This window comes from Pantherophis guttatus, chromosome 2, assembly GCF_059756535.1.
Source record: "Pantherophis guttatus breed Tessera chromosome 2, ASM5975653v1, whole genome shotgun sequence".
Lineage (NCBI taxonomy): Eukaryota > Metazoa > Chordata > Lepidosauria > Squamata > Colubridae > Pantherophis > Pantherophis guttatus.
The window spans coordinates 15,736,544-15,755,840 of record NC_142064.1 but is presented as its reverse complement, the minus strand read 5'-3'; the positions used below and the strand labels follow the sequence as shown (position 1 = coordinate 15,755,840).

Sequence of the window (19,297 nt, the reverse complement as noted above, 5' to 3'; positions counted from 1 at the left end):
CTCCCAGCAGGCCTCGGGGCCGAAGGCATCACAATGCCGGCCAGCCACACCGCCCTCTACTGCTGGGATTTCGCAGTTACAGCTGGCAGCCGGGGAGGCGAAGGCGGCGAGAGATGCCCGGAGGTGAGGACAGGTACCATTAGGCACCATGGTGGTTATTATATCTTTTAATGGGACTTTTAATGCCTTCGGTTCGGTCCCTTTTGTCCAAGCCAAGAGGGGGATCCCGGCACATCTGGAAGGCAGCAGCAGCAGCAGCAGCGTCAGGAAACTCGCACAAGACAATTGGCACTTCTTTCAAAGAAATAAAATTGCCAACACGGTTTGATGGCAGTTTGTCCTGGAAAAACCATTGGATGGCAGTCCCAAAGGTGCTTTTTTTCAAAGAGGCAACCGCACTTTCTGGTTTTTCTTTGAAGACGTTTCGCTTCTCATCCAAGAAGCTTCTTCAGCTCTGACAGGACCAGCTGTCTGCAAGGAATATATAAATCCTTCCATTCCCCCACCGTCCAGTCAAAAACGTCTTCTTTGTTGTGACAGAAATGGCTATTTTCTATTATTATGAAAAAAGTTGATCTTAATGCCTTATTCAACTGCACCAAAGGAGTCGGAAGTCAATGCCTTTTGTTTTTCTTTTCCCTTTCTTTCCCCCACTATTCACTTTCCCCTTTTCCCCTCCCTAATTTCCCTAATATTTGCTTTTGTATTCTCTTTCTATGTTATATTATAAACTAATAAAAGTATATTTTTTTTAAAAAAAAGAGAAGCGAAACATCTTCAAAGGAGGAGCCTGAGTGGCGTAGGAGGCTAATGCCTCCTACTAAGGCAGCATTTAACATCCAGCTGCCTGCAATTACTGCGAGTTCAATTCTCACCAGGCTCAAGGTCGACTCAGCCTTCCATCCTTTCTAAGGTGGGTAAAATGAGGACCCGGTTTGTGGGGGCAATAAGCTGACTTTGTATAAAATATACAAAAGTATGAAGGCTATTGCTTAACGCATTGTAAGCCGCCCTGAATCTCCGGAGAAGGGCGGCATATAAAAATTAATTAAAAAATAAATAAATAAAATAAATAAATTCAAAGAAAAACTGGAAAGTCCCAGTTGCCTCTTGAAATAGCACCTTTGGGACAACCATGACCTGGATGACTGACATTTGATGGCAGTTTGTCAGGGAAAAAACCTTTCCCTGTTCTCGGATATCCTTAGAGTCTGAGGTCTTCCTAGTGGTCTCCCATCCATTCTGATCCTACTCAAGTATTTCTATGCACTGCTTTAAAAAAAAAAAATCAAAGTGGGGTTTAAGAAAATCCCCGGACAGTGGACCAGATGATCAAAGAGAAGTCTGTAGCAAACCACTTCATGCTTCAGTCAAGAAAACAATATAATGTAAGACTCGGGAGGGAACTAACTTTTTAAAGGGATTATTACAGCTTGATTCACAAAGATATTTAGGGATTATAAAGCCAACAGAGATTTGAAGTAGCTTGTATTACAAGCATTTCCTGAAAGTAGGACACAATCGGGTGGAAATGGTGAAAGAATATTAGGAAGTGGTTTTGGGGTGAATTCACAATAGTGTTCAAACTGGCACACTTCAGCTATGTTGAGATTACAACTCCGGGAATTGAAGTCCACAAGTCTTAAAGTTGCCAAGGTTGGAGACCTCTGCTCTAGAGGGCATCAAGTTGAAGAAGCCTGCCCCGGTTTAATGAGTGGGTGTGGGTGCTATTGTGTGTGTGTGTGCACGTGCGCTATTGCACCCTTGCTTAAAAACTTTGAATAGAAGTCCTTTGAAGGAAAAACTGGCGAGAAAATGTCCTATTTTTCTGTGCTGCTGCTGGGATATCCCATGCCATTGATACACGCATTGCTTTCATAACTTCCCAGTTAGATGGATTATAAGAAAACAGCTGAAGAGGTCTCCGCAAAAGTTCTTTTCTATCTCCAAGATACAGAAGGATGGAAAGTGGTAAAATCTACGGTAAGAAAATGATCTCTGTTTGTCTTATTTGAACTAATTGTCCCTTGCAAATAATAATAAAAAAAAGTTAAGAGCACCGAGATACCCTCTTAGGCAGGATGTCCCACAGGTCCTTTTTTTCAAAAGGCAACTGGGCTTTGTTTTTCCTTGAAGACGTTTCGCTTCTCCTCCAAGTAGCTTCTTCGGTTCTCCAAGAAGTTTTTTCGGTTTCTTCAGTTCTCCAGAACTGAAGAAGCTTCTGGGACGAGAAGCGAAATGTCTTCAAGGAAAAACAAAGTCCAGTAGCTTTTTGAAAAAGCACCTTTGGGACAACCATAACGTCGATCAGTGGTGGGTTGCTACTGGTTCGCCCTGGTTCAGGTGAATCAGTAGCAGCGATGGCGGGAGGCTCCACCCGCCCACCTGGATGACATCAAATTTGCTCGTGCGCGTGAGCAAACCTGTAGCAAAGGTAAGTGAAACTCATCCCTGACCTGGATGACTGAGAATCTTCATAGACACTCCTAGGCAGGAGATGGTTACTTATAAAAAAAAAATACAGAAAGTGTTGTTCAATGAATTATTTGGGCCAAACGGGCAATTAAAATAAGAGGCACCCGGAGTTTTTGAAATGCCACTGATTCCTTTCATTCAGCACATGTATTTATTTAGGAATAAGTTTCCTTGCAGAGTACATTGTCTTGCTAATAGGAATGAAACAATACTTTATGCAGTTAAAATTATATGGATATTGCAGAAAGACAGAATGGTTAATTCCTGTTCGCTTTCCTTCTCTATTTGAGAAACATATGGATGTCTTGGCCAAACCTTCAACAGAATTTCCAGGATTCCTGTAAGTATCACTTTTGCTTTCAGGGCATTTGGTTACCTACCAGAACTGTGAAAAGCAGCATTCACAAGCAGCATGCTTTGAAAGAGGCTTTTCTATTCTGAGAACAGCTAAAGAAGGCTGCCTTCACAATTAGACATAGTGGAATAGGATACTACGGGACACGGTGGCTCAGTGGCTAAGATGCTGAGCTTGTCGATTGAAAGGTCGGCAGTTCAGTGGTTCGAATCCCTAGTGCCGCGTAATGGGGTGAGCTCCAGAAGTGGGTTTCAGCAGGTTCTGACCAGTTCTGGAGAACTGGTAGCGGAAATTTTGAGAAGTTCGGAGAACCAGTAAATACCACCTCTGACTGGCCCTGCCCCAATCTATTCTCTGCCTCCCGAGTCCCAGCTGATCAGGAGGAAATAGGGATTTTACAGTATCCTTCCCCTGGAGTAAGGTGGGAATGGAGATTTTACAGTATCCTTTCCCTGCCATGCCCACCAAGCCATGCCACGCCCAACAAGCCACACCCACAGAACCAATAGTAAAAATTTTTGAAACCCACCACTGGTGAGCTCTCGTTACTTGTCCCAGTTTCTGCCAACCTAGCAGTTCGAAAGCACGTAAAAAATGCAAGTAGAAAAATAGGGACCACCTTTGGTGGGAAGGTAACAGCGTTCCGTGTGCCTTTGGCATTTAGTCATGCCGGCCACATGACCACGGAGACGTCTTTGGACAGCACTGGCTCTTCGGCTTTGAAATGGAGATGAGCACCGCCCCCTAGAGTCTGGAACGACTAGCACGTATGTGCGAAGGGAACCTCTACCTTTTAATAGGATACTGCTTGTATGAATCAAAGGGAGGGGCCGTGGTTTGACATCTTCGTCAGCTGAGGAGTCAACTATCTCATGAAACTAAGTACAGGTAGTCCTTGATTTACGACCATAATTGAGCCCCAGATTTCTGTTGCTAAGCAAGACAGTTCTTAATGATCTATGGAGATTCTCAGTCATCCAGGTCATGGTTATCCCAAAGATGCTTTTTCAGGTGCCTCCTGAAAAAACACCTTTGGGACAAGCATGATCTGGATGACTGAGAATCTCCATAGACTTTTAGCTATGCACTTTCAGATGAATACCCTTCGAATGGTACGGGCGAGATTGAACGGATTTCCAGAAAAACTGCAGACTATAGGAACCATTTGCTCTTCAGTTTGAGATGCAGACAACACAGACTCATCCCCAATAACCTTGCACCTATCTCCCAACAGTGAAGGGACACTGTTGTGGCCCGTCAGCGGCCTGTGCAGATTGTAGCTGATTCCAACAGCGAGGAGGCTGGTGTGGTGCTGCGCCAGCAGCCTGTGCAGCTGGCGCTCGAGTCGGACAGTGAGGAGGCTGGAGAAGATGTGGTGCCAGAGGCAGGGATTCAGCCAGGGCCTTCAGAACCTCCAGAAGCTCCTTTAAGTGAAGAGGACGAAGAGGAGGAGCCTCTTCTCAATGCAGGGGCATGCAGAGCTGCCAAAAGGCAGGAGTGGTTCCTTAGTAGGAGGTCTCCTCGAGAGTAAGGCTTGGAGCTAATTGGCCACCACCTTAGCCTATTTAAGGAGGAATGCCGATTGAAGCAAGCTGTAGGGAACAACTATAGCTTCTGGGCTTTCTGCCAACTATAGTAAGACTGTGATTACCTTATCTTAGGATTCTTGTAGGCTGTTAAGAAAGTTTATTAACAGCCTTTGTTTGAAAAAGACTGCGTTATTTGAGTAAAATAAGCTTTGTATAGACTTTGTGTGTGCTGCGTTCTTTGGGGTCCGTAGCTGGGGCAGAACAGACACAGGGCAGTAGACATCCTGCAGCCAAGAAGGCTCCACGCCCATTTGCACGACTCAGGTGACCCTGAGGACACAGATAAACCTCCAAGTGGCCTCAATGACTCTCTAAAAGGATGCAAATGACCAGCTGTCTGCAAGGAGTATAAATCCTTCCATTCCCCACCGTCCAGTCAGAACTGAAGAAGCTTCTTAGATGAGAAGCGAAACATCTTCAAAGAAAAAAAAATAAGAGAGTCCAGTTGCCTCCTGAAAAAGCACATTTGGGACAGTTATTAATATTGCAAGACCCAATCTGGGTCAGTCACTCGGGACCAGAGGTTTAATCTTCCGAGCTTTCAGACTCGTGCTGGAGCCCATCCTCAGGGAATTTGTCTCTCGCCAGAAGGTGAGCTTTGGATATTCTATGAGTCATATTTATGTGATGCCTTCCTATTGGTTGATTTGTGTGTTGATGGCCGGCGATTGTACGAATTGAGTTTTGCCACTTTTTATTATTCTTTGTACAGTTGTTAAGTGAATCGCTACCATTGTTAGTATCATGGTTATTAAGTGAATCTGGCTTCCCCGTTGACTTCGCTAGTCAGCAAGTTGCAAAAAAGGGGATCCCATGACCCCAGGACACTGAGACCATCATAAATGAGATCCAGTTGCCAAGTGTCTGAATTTCGACCGCGTGACTAGTGCAATGGTTATAAGTGCGAAAGACTCATAAGCAGTGGTGAAATGTAAATTTTGTTACTACTGGTTCTGTGGGCGTGGCTTGGTGTGTGTGGGGGTAATATGACTGAGTGGGCGTGGCCAACTTTTTTTTTTTTAACTTTTAAAACCATTTTTTCTATAACCTCTTCGGCTGAAGAGGGTGTAAAAAAATACTTTTAAAGCCTCTGACGATCCCAGCTGACTTGCCCGATTGGCAGAGGCTTTTTTTTCCTTTTAAAAATATTTTTTCTATAACCTCTTCGGCCAAAGAGGTTGTAGAAAAAATGCTTTTAAAAGCCTCTGACGATCCCAGCTGAGCTGCGCGATCATCAGAGGCTTTTTTTTTTTACTTTTAAAAGCATTTTTTTGGCAAGGAGGTTGTGGAAAAAATGCTTTTAAATTTTTTTTAAAAAGCCTCTGATGATTGCGTGGCTCAGCTGAGCAATGGAGGGGGTGGGCAGGGATTTTTGCTACCGGTTCTCCGAACCACCCGCCTCCATCGCTACCAGATCAGGCGATCCGGTCCGAGCATTTCACCCCTGGTCATAAGCCACATTTTTCAGTGTCGTCGTAACTTTGTGCATCACTGAATGAATGGTTGTAAATCAAGGATTACCTATACCCGTGATGGTGAACCTATGGCAAAAAATCCCAGGCCGTTTTGTGGCCGTTTTCCAAGCTGTTTTTTTAGGCTGTTTTCTGAGCCTTTTTTGGCCTGAAAACAGCCCAAAAAATGGCCCAGAAAATGGCCAAAAACAGTCAAAAAACAGGCATGCGCTCACCAACCAGCTGGCATTTGGGTTTCTGGTGCTCCATCGCACGAACATACACGAACGTTCCTGTTTGGGTACTCAGTGCCGAAAAAGTTTGCCATCACTGACCTATACAGTAGTGGCCAAAATTGTGAAAACCTTTTGGGAAAAGTGTATTTTTGAGGTTTGATGACTAATAACACCACTTTTTTTTTTTTTTTGGAGTTTCAAGATAATCATATTCCACAGCTGGAATGGCCTGGGAATGGCCCAGACCTTAACCCCATTGAAAATCTATGGAGCCCACTAAAGAAACTTGTTAGTCAGAAGCGAGCCAGCAATAAAACCCAGTTAATAGAAGCCATCATTCAATCTTGGTTTCACATGATAACAGCTGCAGAACTAAAAGACTTGGTTCACTCCATGGGAAGACGTTGTAAGGCCGTCATTCATGCTAAAGGTTACCCAACTAAGGATTAACTGACGTGGGGATCATTTTTGTATATCTCGTTTTTTCTACATGTTTCACTTTTCTTCTTTCTACTGTAAGTTCTATTGTAATAGTAAATCCTTCATACAAGTTATTGCATTACATTCTTGATTAAATTATCTTTCCATTGATATATAATTTTATGGTACTACTCAGTGGTGAAATGTAAAATTTGTTACTACCAGTTCTGTGGGCGTGGCTTGGTGGGGGGGTAATGTGACTGGGTGGGCGTGGCCAACTTTTTTTTTTTAAAACTTTTAAAAGCATTTTTTTCTACAACCTCTTCGGTCAAAGAGATCGTAGCAAAAATGCTTTTAAAAACCTCTGACGATCCCAACTGAGCTGCGTGATCATCAGAGGCTTTTTTTTTTTACTTTTAAAAGCATTTTTTCGGCCGAAGAGGTTGTAGAAAAAAAATGCTTTTAAAAGAAAAAAATTTTTTTTTTACGGTGGATTAATAGAAGGGTAATTGTTTTGTTTATGTTAATATGAATAAGTTTACTATAAGATGGTAATAGTTGAGATATGTGAGCCAAGATTAAGAAATAAATGTTACGGCAAAAATAGAATATATAAAATTGTGTTTAAAAATGGAACAAAAAGCTGAACAAAATTATGACCAGATCAATGCTCTGTTTCGAAAAGATGTATTGTATGTTTGTTTGTGTGTTTAAAAAATTTTTTAAAAAAATTGCAAAAAAAAAAAAGTAAAAAAAAAAAGCCTCTGATGATCGCGTGGCTCAGCTGGGCATGGGTGGGGGTTAGGGGGGCAGGAATTTTTGCTACCGGTTCTCCTAACCACCCACCAACATTGCTACCGGATCGGGTGATCCGGTCCGAACAGGGAGCATTTCACCCCGGTACTACTCCAAGAAAAGTGGTGTTATTAGCTAGTTTTAGAAAATACACTTTTTCCAAAAGGTTTCCACAATTTTGGCCGCTACTGTAGTGCATAATATGAATGGAAATTGATCTGTTTTCTTTCCCTTCGGTGGGTGCAGCGTCCTGCGGTCACGTGATCCCCTTTTGTGGACTCTTGACAAGCAAAAAGCCAATAGGGCAGCCAGATTCGCTTTACAAGTCTAGTGATTCACTTAACAGCTGTGGCAAGTAAGGTCGTAAAAACTCACTTTAGAACTGTCTTGCTTAGCAACAGAAATTTGGGACTCAATTGTGGTCGTAAGTCGAGGACTACCTGTAAGGGCTAATATTTTGGAGCTGATCTATTTAGCTTCCTTCTTTTTGATGTCCAGGAAAGAAAAGATTGGTTGTGGGAAGAAGAAAAAAAATAAATAACAAAGCTGCTTTCCATCATTTATCCTGTTTAGAGTTAGAAGAGAGTTCTTCTTTCATTCCAATCAGTGGTGGGTTCCTCCCGGTTCCGCCCGGTTCCGCCGAGCCGGTAGCGGTGACGATATGACGTCACCGAACCGGTTCTGCCCCCCCGCCCCGCCCCGTTATGCTTACCTTTTATTTGGCCCCACCCCCAATCTATTGCTGCCTCCTGAGTCCCAGCTGATGGGCTATAAGGAAAAAAACTGTTTAAACTCTTGCCGCGGGGCTTCAAAGGGCCGCCCTACAGCTGATCAGTAGTAAAAGGCAGTTTGGTGGTAGACTGGTGCCTCCAAAAAACAAATGATAGACTGGTGCCTGCAAAAATAAATGGGTAGACCAGTGCCTACAAAAATACATGAGTAGACCAGTGCCTGCAAAAATAAATGGGTAGACCGGTACAGCTCTGCAAGCAGTTAAAAGCCTGGTAGACCAGTACCTCTGCTAAATCCTAAAGAATTGTCACATGACAATCAAGCCATGCCCACAAAACAAGCCACACCCACAGAACTGGTAGTAAAAAAATTTAGAACCCACCCCTGATTCCACCCTCAAAAACTTCTTTTCCCTCATTTTTTTCTTCTTGGTAACAAGTACAGAACCCAGGTCCTTGAGAAGGACTTGATAGTTGAACAAAAAAATGCCAAATGCAGTATAAAACAGGAGTCCCTAACCCCCGGGGGCTGTGGGCCTGATTGGAACCCCCTCACCAGTCCACAAAGCCAAAAAGGTTTGAAATCGCTGGTTTAAAGCATTTGTCTGACTGTGCCAGCAACCACAAAATAATACATTTATTTATTGAGTGCATATGCCTCTCAACCAGAGGTGGGCGGCACATGAATTAACAACCGATTCGCCCCAGCACCGAAAATTTCAGCATATGCGGCCTTCTGCGCATGCACTTTGCTTGCGCACGGACTTGCACGCGGCTTAAAAAAACACAGCTAAATAGGACAGCATAGCGCCTGGGCGGGTGGGCAGGCCCACCGACAAGTCACTGGCAGCAGCCCACCACTGCTCTCAGCTCTTTAGCAATTCTCACTCTTTAACAAAAGGGGCCAGTGGTGGGTTCCTCCCGGTTCGGTCCGGTTCGGTCGAGCCGCTGGCGGTGACGATATGACGTCACCGAACCGGTTCTCCGCCCTCCCACCCCCCCACCCCCCCACGTTATTCTTACCTTTTATTTGGTCCCACCCCCACCCCATTGCTGCCTCCTGAGTCCCAGCTGATGACTAGAGGGAAAAAAACTGTTTAAACTCTTGATGCGGGGCTTCAAAGGGCCGCCCTACAGCTGATCAGTGTTAAAAGCAAACAAATGAGTCGGGTCGTAAGTGCGAGGACTGATCGTAAGTGCGAGGACCTTCCAGAAATGACTCTGACCAGCTAGCCATGCCCACCTAGTCACATGACCTCCAAGCCACACCCACAAAATAAGCCACGCCCACAGAACCGGTAGTAAAAAAAATTAGAACCCACCCCTGAAAGGGGCATATAAAATCCCCCCAAAACACTTTCTTCCCCCACGGCGAATTTATCCCTAGAGAATTTAGAAAGGCTTTTCCTCAGAGATGCATTGGCAATCATCCTCGGTTCAATTAACCCCCAAAATGTTTTGTTTCCAGATACCGGACTGAAGTGTCGCTGGAGATACCCCCTCACAAATTATTCCCTTTTGTTTACCAGCCTGAGTATCGCAGCAAGTGGGACAAATCGTTGCAGTCGTATCAAATTGTAGAAATAATTGACCAGGTGATTCAGTGAGATAAGGAAGAGCAGCTGCTATTTAGCAGTTAGCAAATTATGTCTTTTTTTTTTTCATCGGATAGCGGTTTCTAGGGGAACTGAAACACACGACAACAGTTAGCTGACTTTGGGGTGTTATTTGAAGATATAAATTAGAGGTGGGGAACTATTGCTTCTATGACTTGTAGACTTCAATTCCCAGAATTCCTGAGCCAGCATGGCTCAGGAATTCTGGGAGTTGAAGTCCACAAGTCCTAAAATGGCTGGAGTTCCCCATCTGATATAGATAGCGAACCTTCTGGTACTCAATGGTTGGCCTCTATTAGTCTTTCGAGGTAGGGCGGAGAAGAGTGTACAATGACCAGCTGTCTGCAAGAAATATAAATCCTTCCATTCCCCACCATCCAGTCAGAGCTGAAGAAGCTTCTTGGATCAGAAGCGAAACACCTTCAAAGAAAAAGCAAAAAAGTCCAGTTTTCTCTTGAAAAAAGCGCTTTTGGGACAACCATGACCAGGAAGACTGAGAATCTCTATAGATATGAAAAGAGACAATTTGCCTAGATTCGCACAATATGCAGAGTCTGTTTAAATCTAATATCTGTGTAGACATACCACTATGATCCTGAAAAGCCGGCTCCTTCTCCATTTTGGGAGTATAATGCAGTGTTTTCCAACCCTGACAACTTTTTAGATATGTCGACTTCAATTTCCAGAATTTCTCAGCCAGCATTCTAGCTGGGGAATTCTGGGAGTTGAAATTCACACATTTTAAATTTGCCTATTCGTATAAGGAGTGACGGAAAACAGAATAATAGAGTTGGAAAGGACTTAGGACGTCTTCTAGTCCAACCACCTATTCAAGCAGGAGACTCGGTACCAGGGCTGTCAAACTCCTGGCCTGTGGGCCAGATGCATCATGTGCTGCCCACGCCCAGTTTAACAAAGGGGGGGGGGAAACTCCCGATATGTCATGTGACACCGCCATGATGATGTGAGTTTGACCTAGGGGTGAAATCCAGCAGGTTCTGACAGGTTCTGGAGAAATGGTAGCGGAAATTTTGAATAGTTCGAAGAACTGGAAAATGCCACCTCTGGCTGGCCCAGAGTGGGGTGGGAATGGAGATTTTTCAATATCCTTCCCCCAGGAGTAGGGAGGGAATGGAGATTTTTCAATATCCTTCCCTCGGAGTGGGGAGGGAATGGGGATTTTGTAATATCCTTCCCCCAGGAGTGGGGAGGGAATGGGGATTTTGCAATATCCTTCTCCCAGGAGTGGGGAGGGAATGGGGATTTTGCAATATCCTTCCCCTGCCATGCCCACCAAACCATACCACGCCCACAAAGCCACGCCCACAGAACCGGTAGTAAAAAAAAAATTGAATTTCACTACTGGTTTAACACCCCTGTTCTATACCATTCAAGAAAAATGGTTATCTAATCTCTTCTTAAAAGTTTCCAATAATGAAGCACCTACAACTTCTGAAGGCAAATTGTTCCACTAGTTAATTGTTCTCATAATTTGTTACTTTATGTTTTAGTGTTTAATGAACATACCCATGTCAATATGGATTAATACAATAATCAACTTAGACATGTGTGAACATAACCAATGAGCTTGATCTTAAGATAGAATTGTTTCTAAAAAAATGCAAGAAAGGTTCTTACAACCAATCATGGAAACCTTTATCGTATTTTTCAGAGTATAAGACGCATCTTAGTTTTTGGGGAGGAAAATAAGAAAAAAACTGATTGATGGGTGGATCCTCCCGGAATACCCCCAATCAGAGATGAATTTTAGCAACAGATTCATTGGTTGTGAGCTCTGTGCCTTGCTTTTTTTTCTGCCTCTGAAACTTCTGAAACTCCGCTTCAGAAAAACTTTTTTTTCTGCCTCTGAAAGCCTCTGAAACAGAGCCTCAGAAAAAAAGGCTTTTTTTCTGAAGCACTGTTTGGAGGCCTTTTTTCTGAAGCTTCTTTCAGAGGCTTTTATTCTGAAGGACTATCTGTACTCTGTTCAATCTCCTTTCTTCGGTATTGGTATATAGATTAATCTCTTCCAATCTGTTGGTTATTGTTCATTCTCCAGATTTGTTAGCATAGTTTGTTTAGAACCTTTACTGATTCTTCTTTTGTTGCTTGCCTTATTATTTTAGATAAAAGCCTTTCAGAGGCTTTTTTTCTGAAGCTCTGTTTGGAGGTTTTTTTTCTGAAGCTTCTTTCAGAGGCTTCTTTCAGCCTGTAAAATCTCCATTTGAGCGTGGCTACATTTGGATTATAGACACACCCAGATTTTCACCCTCTTTTTTGGGGGAAAAAGGTGCGTCTTATACTCTGAAAAATACGGTATATATAAAAACATAGTTTTGGGGCCCAGTTATTCTACTTTAGGGTTATTTAATGTTTGGAATAATTAAGCAACATTTTTCTTCTGCATAACAAATTTGTTGAACGGGTGATTAGTGGCAAACAGAAATGTAAAGTCCTTTATAAATTACTAGGAGGTCATATTCTTTATAGGTACATGAAGAATATTTCTTCTGTGTCAATTATATGTAGTGCCTTAATTTACTCAGTGAAGAATTGCAGTGAAGAGTCACTCACAGATAGTTCATACATAAAACATAACTTTACAAACCTAGTTTTTAAGTAAGGTCCACTAATTGGCAATAAAATATCTCAGGCTAAAAAAATTGCAATTTGATTTACACTTTTTTTTTCTAAGCTGACAGCCTACCTGTTTTAATTCACTAGGCAGCATTTTCATTTGTGGACTTTTTTAAATTAAATCATAGGACACCTTTATTTATCGCAGTATTACTCACAGTTACGGCTTTGGAATGGTTTCGCAGAGAGATTTTGTCTATATGCTGCACGTAAAAACCTATGATGGAAATTTAATGACAACAAACTGTAAGTAATTGTTTACTGGGAGAAGATAAAAATTATGTTTAAGGGATAAATGTGTGTGCGCAGGCACAAATATTCAAGAAAGAAAGATCTCTGCAATTAGTTAAATGACTGTAGGAGAAGAACAGGCAGAACTGGGAGGCAGAGTTAAGTGAGTCATCGCCTAGAATTGTTACGTTCCCACAAATGGTTGAAGTCAATTCTCTCTTGAATTCTGTTGACCCTTATCTACCCCTAATTTAGCATTGAACAGTAGTTCACTAGATTCTTAAGTATAAGCTTGAGCTATAAAACTCTTTGACTGCAACTTAAATAGTTTGGTCCTGATCAGTGGTGGAATCCTCCCCAGTTTGCTGCCTGCGCAGTGCCACGTGATTTAGATTCGCTAGATAGCAGGATTTCCTGCTTTCTAGCGAATTTAAATTGCGCGGCACAGCTGAACGTTGGAAATACTGGTTCAGATGAACCGGTAGCTTTTTTTTTTTACTACCAGTTTGCCTAAACCAATAGCTTTTATCACTACCGGTTCGTGCGAACCGGTAGCATTTCACCCCTGGTCCTGATTGTTTGCACCTGACAAACTACTAATTCCTTTGTCCTTTGTCCCAGTAAAACAATGTCCCTTCAAACTCATATCTCTATGCCTTGCCAGTGGAATGCAGTTGATAACGATTTGAGTGGCAAGTCCCCCAATTTTGCTGCTTTTTTATTACTTTGGTGAGATTGATGGTGCTTTCAGTCAGGGGTCACCAGCCTTTTGGACCTCAGGGACCACTTGCTTCATAATTTTAAATCCCACAGACCACTAATACGATCTGCCTAATGACTGGCTGGGTGGGCATGGCTAAGTGGTCGTGTGACTGGGTGGGTGTGGCCAACTTGATGTCACATCGAGGGGCATCTCACCGGCCTCTACTCGCCCCACCTCTCCCAGCCACTCCTCACCTACTTAGGGCCCCAACAGGAAGCAGTTGTTGGAGCTAAGCAGCCACCATGAGAAAGAATTGGCAAAACAGCTGGCTCAGTTCAAATTGGATCTGACCGAGAAGGAGACTCAGCAGAAGCACCTCACTGAGGACTACGAGTATAGGCTTTCCAAGCAGAGGGAAGACCTGCAGTAGTGCAAGGCCTGGGACCAGCACCTGGAGGCTCAGCGGGCTGAGATGGACAGCCAGTTCCAGGCCATAATGCAGTCCCACTGGAACAAGGCCCTCTGGCTCTTCGCTACCAGTGGTGCTTCTCTCCAGCCTTCGCCCAAGGCCTTGCACCAGGAGGCTGAAGCAGACCCCAAGTTGGAATTTCTGCCTCCCTCCATCCCACACAAAAAGACCCTGAAGGGGGGACACTCTGCAGCAACATAAATGTTCATTGCATGTATCCAACCCACCGGTCATAGTTTGAGGATCCCTGATTTAGTGCAATATAAAAAATGCAAATAATTTTTCTGCAGACCACCAAAATTTTCTCGTGGACCACCAGTTGGTGACCACTGCTTTAAGTGATAAGCTGGGTACCCTACGTCTTATGGAACAGCTCCATTTTCCCAGTCTTTCAAGAGTCTAAAGCAGTGTTTTTCAACCTTGGCAACTTTAAGATATATGGAGTTCAATTCCCAGAATTCTGGAAGTTAAAGTTCACACATCTTGAAGTTATATTAAGGTTGGGAAACACTATTCTGAATGGTGAAATTGTTTTAATAATCTTCCATTTATTCAGAAAATATTTTCTGAGGACTCCTGGCGTGTAAGATTCCATCTATCACAGACCAGGGGTGTCCAAACTTGGCAACTTTAAGACTTGTAGACTTCTACTTCCAGAATTCCCCTGCCAGCCAAGTCTTAAAGTTGCCAAGGTTGGACACCCCTGATTTAGACCATGTCATCACCAGGGGTGAAATGCTCCCGATTCGGACCGGATCGCCCGATCTGGTAGCGATGGTGGCAGGTGGTTCGGAGAACTGGTAGCAAAAATCCCTGCCCCCCCCCATGCCCAGCTGAGCCACGCGATCATCAGAGGTTTTTTTTTTTTTTTTTACTTTTAAAAGCGTTTTTTCTTCGGCTGAAAAAAATGCTTTTAAAAGAAAAAAAAAGCCTCTGATGATTGCGCGGCTCAGCTGGGATTGTCAGAGCCTTTTAAAAGCATTTTTTCTACAACTTCTTTGGCTGATCCCAGCTGAGTTGCCTGATCGTCAGAGGCTTTTTTTTCTTAAATTGCTTTTAAAAGAAAACAAAAGCCTCTGATGATCAGGCAACTCAGCTGGCATCGTCAGAGCCTTTTAAAAGCATTTTTTTTACAACCGTTGTAGAAAAAATGCTTTTAAAAGTAAAAGTAAAAAAAAGAAAATTGGCCACGCCCACCCCGTCACATTACCCCTCCACCAAGCCACGCCCACAGAACCGGTAGTAACAAATTTTATATTTCACCACTGGTCATCACCCTAATCTTTTACGTCAGAGTTTATCAGAGGGACTGTCAGGCGGCGTCTGTAATAACTCATTGCGTCCAACTCGCCCTGGGGCAAGAGTTACACTAATACTGAAGAAATAGTCGAATAGAATCATTAAAGAAAGGATGCCAAAGGAAGGACAAAAGGTGAATGACAAAAATTAAAATTATTTTTCATTATTTTGAATGATTGACTTGAATTGTTCCACAGTGAGTTGTCCTGTGGCAAGTTGGCTGTGGCGAGTTATCCCATTCCAGGCAGGTGTATTGTGCTGGCTAACAATACTCCTTTTCTTAGCAAGCTTGCTTAGAAAGACCTACACTTCTTGATGTAGCCTGGCTAGGTGGCTCAGTGGCTAAGACGCTGAGCTTGTCGATCAGAAAGGGCACCAGTTTGGCGGTTCGAATCCCTAGTACAGGTCTCCTGCGTGAGCAGGGGGTTGGACTAGATGACCTCCAAGGTCCCTTCTAACTGTGTTACTGTTACTGATGGTATCAGGCTGCCAAAAAAAAAGCTACCCAAACTCCATGTTTGGATACATAAACCCCTTTTCCTTCTACTTCAATGATCAGCATGATCTGTGGTTTAATAAAATCTGATTTCATATTTGGACAGCTTTCAGATTCAGACAGCTTGGCTGTTTAAAAAGATTTCAACGTTTGCTTTGTTCTTTCTTATAGCCATCAGTGTGGTTCATCCCGATTTACTTCCAACTCCAGCTTATATTCGGGGCACCACTTTCTCTTCTGGCTATGTCTGTCTCCCACTACCAGAGTAAGGATTTTGAGCTGCTGAATTGCAAAATGTTTTATTCCTGGGGAAACATTTAACCTGAAAGCCGGAAGCCTGACTCTACTCATTTTCCAGAAGTGTCAGATGATGGCTTGATGTTATTACCTGAATGTGTGCATGTAACTTTTTCTACACTCATCTTTAAAAAATTTGTTGGAGAAAGCAGAGACTTGCAAACCCAAAGTCTGAGTGCTGCAAGCCAAGATTAAACTATGATCAGATGGGTTAGGTCACGGGTGTCAAACTGGATTTCTTCGAGGGCTGGATCAGCATTGTAGTTCTCCGCAGGCCAGTGGGGGGGGGGGCAGCACCGGGGGGTGGATGGGACTGATGCCTCCTGCAGCACCCTACTGGCCAAAATGGAGCACGGGGGATCCGTGCGCGGGCCCCCTGAGCCTCCTTTTCACCCTCCATGGCCTCCTGCAGCACTCTCCTGGCTGTTTTCGGCCTGTTTTTCGACATGTTTTCAGCCGGCAGAGTACTGCAGGCAGCCATGGAGGGTGGAAATGAGGCATGAGGTGGGTGGGTGCACACAGCCCATTTTAGCCACCAGAGGCACCATGGGCCAGTCCTTTGATATTTCTAGGCCAGCACCCCAGGCTGGATTTAAGCATCGCCCTGATGCCTTGAGTTTGACACCTCTGGGTTAGGAGGAGAAATTTGGAGGGAGGGAACCAGCAGACTCTATCCATCGCCTTTTTGGAGAAGAGAAGGAGGAAAAGGTCAAAGGGATTCCTGCACTTAGCAGAGGTTAAAACCAGGGGTGAAATCCGGTTACCGGTTCTCCGAACTATTCAAAATACTCAAAATTTCCGCTACTGGTTCTCCAGAACTGGTCAAAACCTGCTGAAACCCACCTCTGGAGCTGAAGTCCATAAGTCAGTGACCTTGGGAAACAGGTGGAGGAGCTATAGACTAGATAATCATCACACAAAAGTTATTTTGGTCCAGAGGCAGGGGTGAAATCCAGCAGGTTCTGGAGAACCAGTAGTGGAAATTTTGAGCAGTTGAGAGAACTGGTAACGGAAATTTTGAGTAGTTTGGAGAACCAGCAAATACCACTTCTGGCTGGCCCCCGAGTGGGGTGGGAATGGAGATTTTGCAATATCCTTCCCCCAGGAGTGGAGAGGGAATGGGGATTTTGCAGTATCCTTCCCCTGCCATGCCCACCAAGCCACGCCCACAGGGCCGGTAGTAAAAAAAAATGTGGATTTCACCACTGGTTAAAACCCATCGATCCACCCTCGGTTTAGAGAAGGTGGGGAGGGAGGTTCCTCAGAACTCTTACTGATATAAACCCCATTCTTCTTCTCTTTCAGGAACCCAGAACACACCAGACTTACCATAATCCTCCAGGTGGATTTGGGAGGCTTCCTAACGCCTTCGGTGATCAATTCTGTTATGCCCATGACCCTGTTAAACTTTGTGACCGATTGCAAGAGTGGATTAAAGATGTTAAGGGAAACAATAACATAAAAACCCTGCCAGAGGGTGCTAGGAAATTTGTCTTCAATATACAACAGGTCCACGTTTGGTCTAATGTCAAGAAGAGATAGGCAAGGTTTTTTGGGGTCGAGAACTTCACTCAACATTGGGGGTGGGGGTGGGGAGGGATGCAAAATAGAATTTTTTCCCCCTTTCCCAGCCCCTTCCTTCCATGTTTGGAGGAAAGGATATTGTCAGTTTCTAAAAATCTGTATTGAGATTCTCAGTCATCCGGTCATGGTTGTCCCAAAGGTGCTTTTTCAGGAGATGAGAAGTGAAACATCTTCAAAGAAGAAAAAGAAAGTCCAGTTGCCTCCTGAAAAAGTACCTTTGGGATTGTCAGTTTGTGGCATTTCCAATCTCAAGATGGCGGGGAGCAGGGGTGAAATGCTCCCGGTTCGGACCGGATCGCCCATTCCGGTAGCGATGGCGGCGGGTGGTTTGGAGAACCGGTAGCAAAAATCCCTGCACCCCCCCCCATGCCCAGCTGAGCCTCACGATCATCAGAGGCTTTTTTTTTTTTACTTTTAAAAGCATTTTTTCTACAACCTCTTCCGACAAAAAAATGCTTTTAAAAGTAAAAAAGAAAAGCCTCTGATGATCGCGCGGCTCAGCTGGGATTGTCAGAGGCTTTTCAAAGCATTTTTTTCTGCAACCTCTTCCGACAAAAAAATGCTTTTAAAAGTAAAAAAGAAAAGCCTCTGATGATCGCGCGGCTCAGCTGGGATTGTCAGAGGCTTTTCAAAGCATTTTTTTCTGCAACCTCTTCCGACAAAAAAATGCTTTTAAAAGTAAAAAAGAAAAGCCTCTGATGATCGTGCGGCTCAGCTGGGATTGTCAGAGGCTTTTCAAAGCATTTTTTTCTGCAACCTCTTGGCCCAAGAGGTGGTAAAAAAAATGCTTTGAAAAGTCTCTGACGATCCCAGCTGAGTTACCTGATCAGCAGAGAGGCATTTCTCTGACGATCCCAGCTGACGATTCCCTGATTGACAGAGAGGTATTTTTTAAAAAGCCTCTCTAACGATCCCAGCTGAGTTGCCTGATTGGCAGAGGCTTTTCAAAGCATTAGAAAAAATGCTTTCAAAAGTTAAAAAAAAAAAAAAGTTGGTCACGCCCACCCAGTCACATTACCACCCCCACCCCCCAAGCCATGTCCACAGAACCGGTAGTAACAAATTTTACATTTCACCACTGGCGCACATATATGTGCATGCATGCATGTTCCGTTTGGGCACTCGGTGCCAAAAAGGTTCGCCGCATTCACATAAGACACTGTGGCTTTTCAGGTAGCCAAAAATCCCAGATAGGAGTAGATGCGACTAAAATTTTTCCTTGCTTCAAGGTAAAACAGCATAAAATGGAAGATGAGGATCTGATAAGCTTTACACTACACTAGAACAGAAAGGAAACAGATTTGCTGCGTGTTTCTACTGTTTCAGGTGCCCAGGACGAAAAGCCAAAACCAAATACCTTCCTTGAATTCAAATTCCCACTTAGGTGAGAAACATGGACACCTTTTCCATGTCTAAGGCTATGTTTTAACCTGGGGAAGCAATCAAGAGCTTAGCATTGGCAGTTGGAAACGTCTCTTCTTCCCCCTTTTCTTATTTATCACTAGATTCTCTCTAATTTGCTCATGTCCACCATTCATATTTCATATTTCTAGCTACTCTGCTCTTTCCTGGCTGCTGGTCTTGAAATGCAGCTGAAAGCAGATTTACTGATCAACCAAACCACAGAGAATAAAATCTAGGCTTTCTGAAGACTGATCTAAGTGCCACTTCTGTGGTTTCCTCCCAAATACTTAACAATTGACTTCTTCTCAGCCTCCCATTTCCTTTCTAAAATGTTTCTTGAAGTGGTACAACCATTTTGGGAGGGGGAGCCAAGACCAAAAAAAAAAGGGGGGGCTCTCTAATCTGGAGGATTACATGTATTCTCAGGTCTAGGGCCTCATTCTGCTTGTGGTGCAGTGGTTAGACTGCTGTACTGCCATGGTGGCACAGTGGTTAGAGTGCAGTACTGC

At 43.8% G+C, this 19,297-nt stretch overlaps 1 protein-coding gene across 4 annotated transcripts; it reads left to right on the top strand.

The window, feature by feature from the left end:
* The first annotated feature begins 6 nt into the window (after window positions 1–6).
* Window positions 7–17,273, top strand: STARD6 (StAR related lipid transfer domain containing 6). Of its 4 annotated transcripts, none has more exons than XM_060690233.2 (7): window positions 7–133; window positions 1,890–1,983; window positions 2,766–2,815; window positions 9,521–9,647; window positions 12,434–12,551; window positions 15,675–15,768; window positions 17,106–17,273. In XM_060690233.2, the coding sequence occupies exons 2-7, from the start codon at window positions 1,894–1,896 to the stop codon at window positions 17,260–17,262; spliced, it is 636 nt and encodes a 211-aa protein (XP_060546216.1). In that variant the 5' UTR covers window positions 7–133; window positions 1,890–1,893; the 3' UTR covers window positions 17,263–17,273. The 4 variants fall into 4 exon arrangements, with proteins under 4 accessions (XP_060546216.1, XP_034257442.1, XP_034257444.1 ...); XM_034401551.3 differs by having other exon boundaries at window positions 15–123; XM_034401553.3 differs by having other exon boundaries at window positions 16–123; window positions 9,582–9,647.
* Window positions 17,274–19,297: the final 2,024 nt, after the last annotated feature.

Excerpts from the sequence above, each read along its gene's own strand:
- STARD6 (XM_060690233.2), top strand. The coding sequence starts at position 1,894 with ATGGATTATAAGAAAACAGCTGAAGAGGTCTCCGCAAAAGTTCTTTTC. Across the intron at positions 2,816-9,520 it reads ACAGAATTTCCAGGATTCCT|ATACCGGACTGAAGTGTCGC; the intron begins GTAAGTATCACT and ends TTTTGTTTCCAG. Across the intron at positions 12,552-15,674 it reads AAATTTAATGACAACAAACT|CCATCAGTGTGGTTCATCCC; the intron begins GTAAGTAATTGT and ends TCTTTCTTATAG.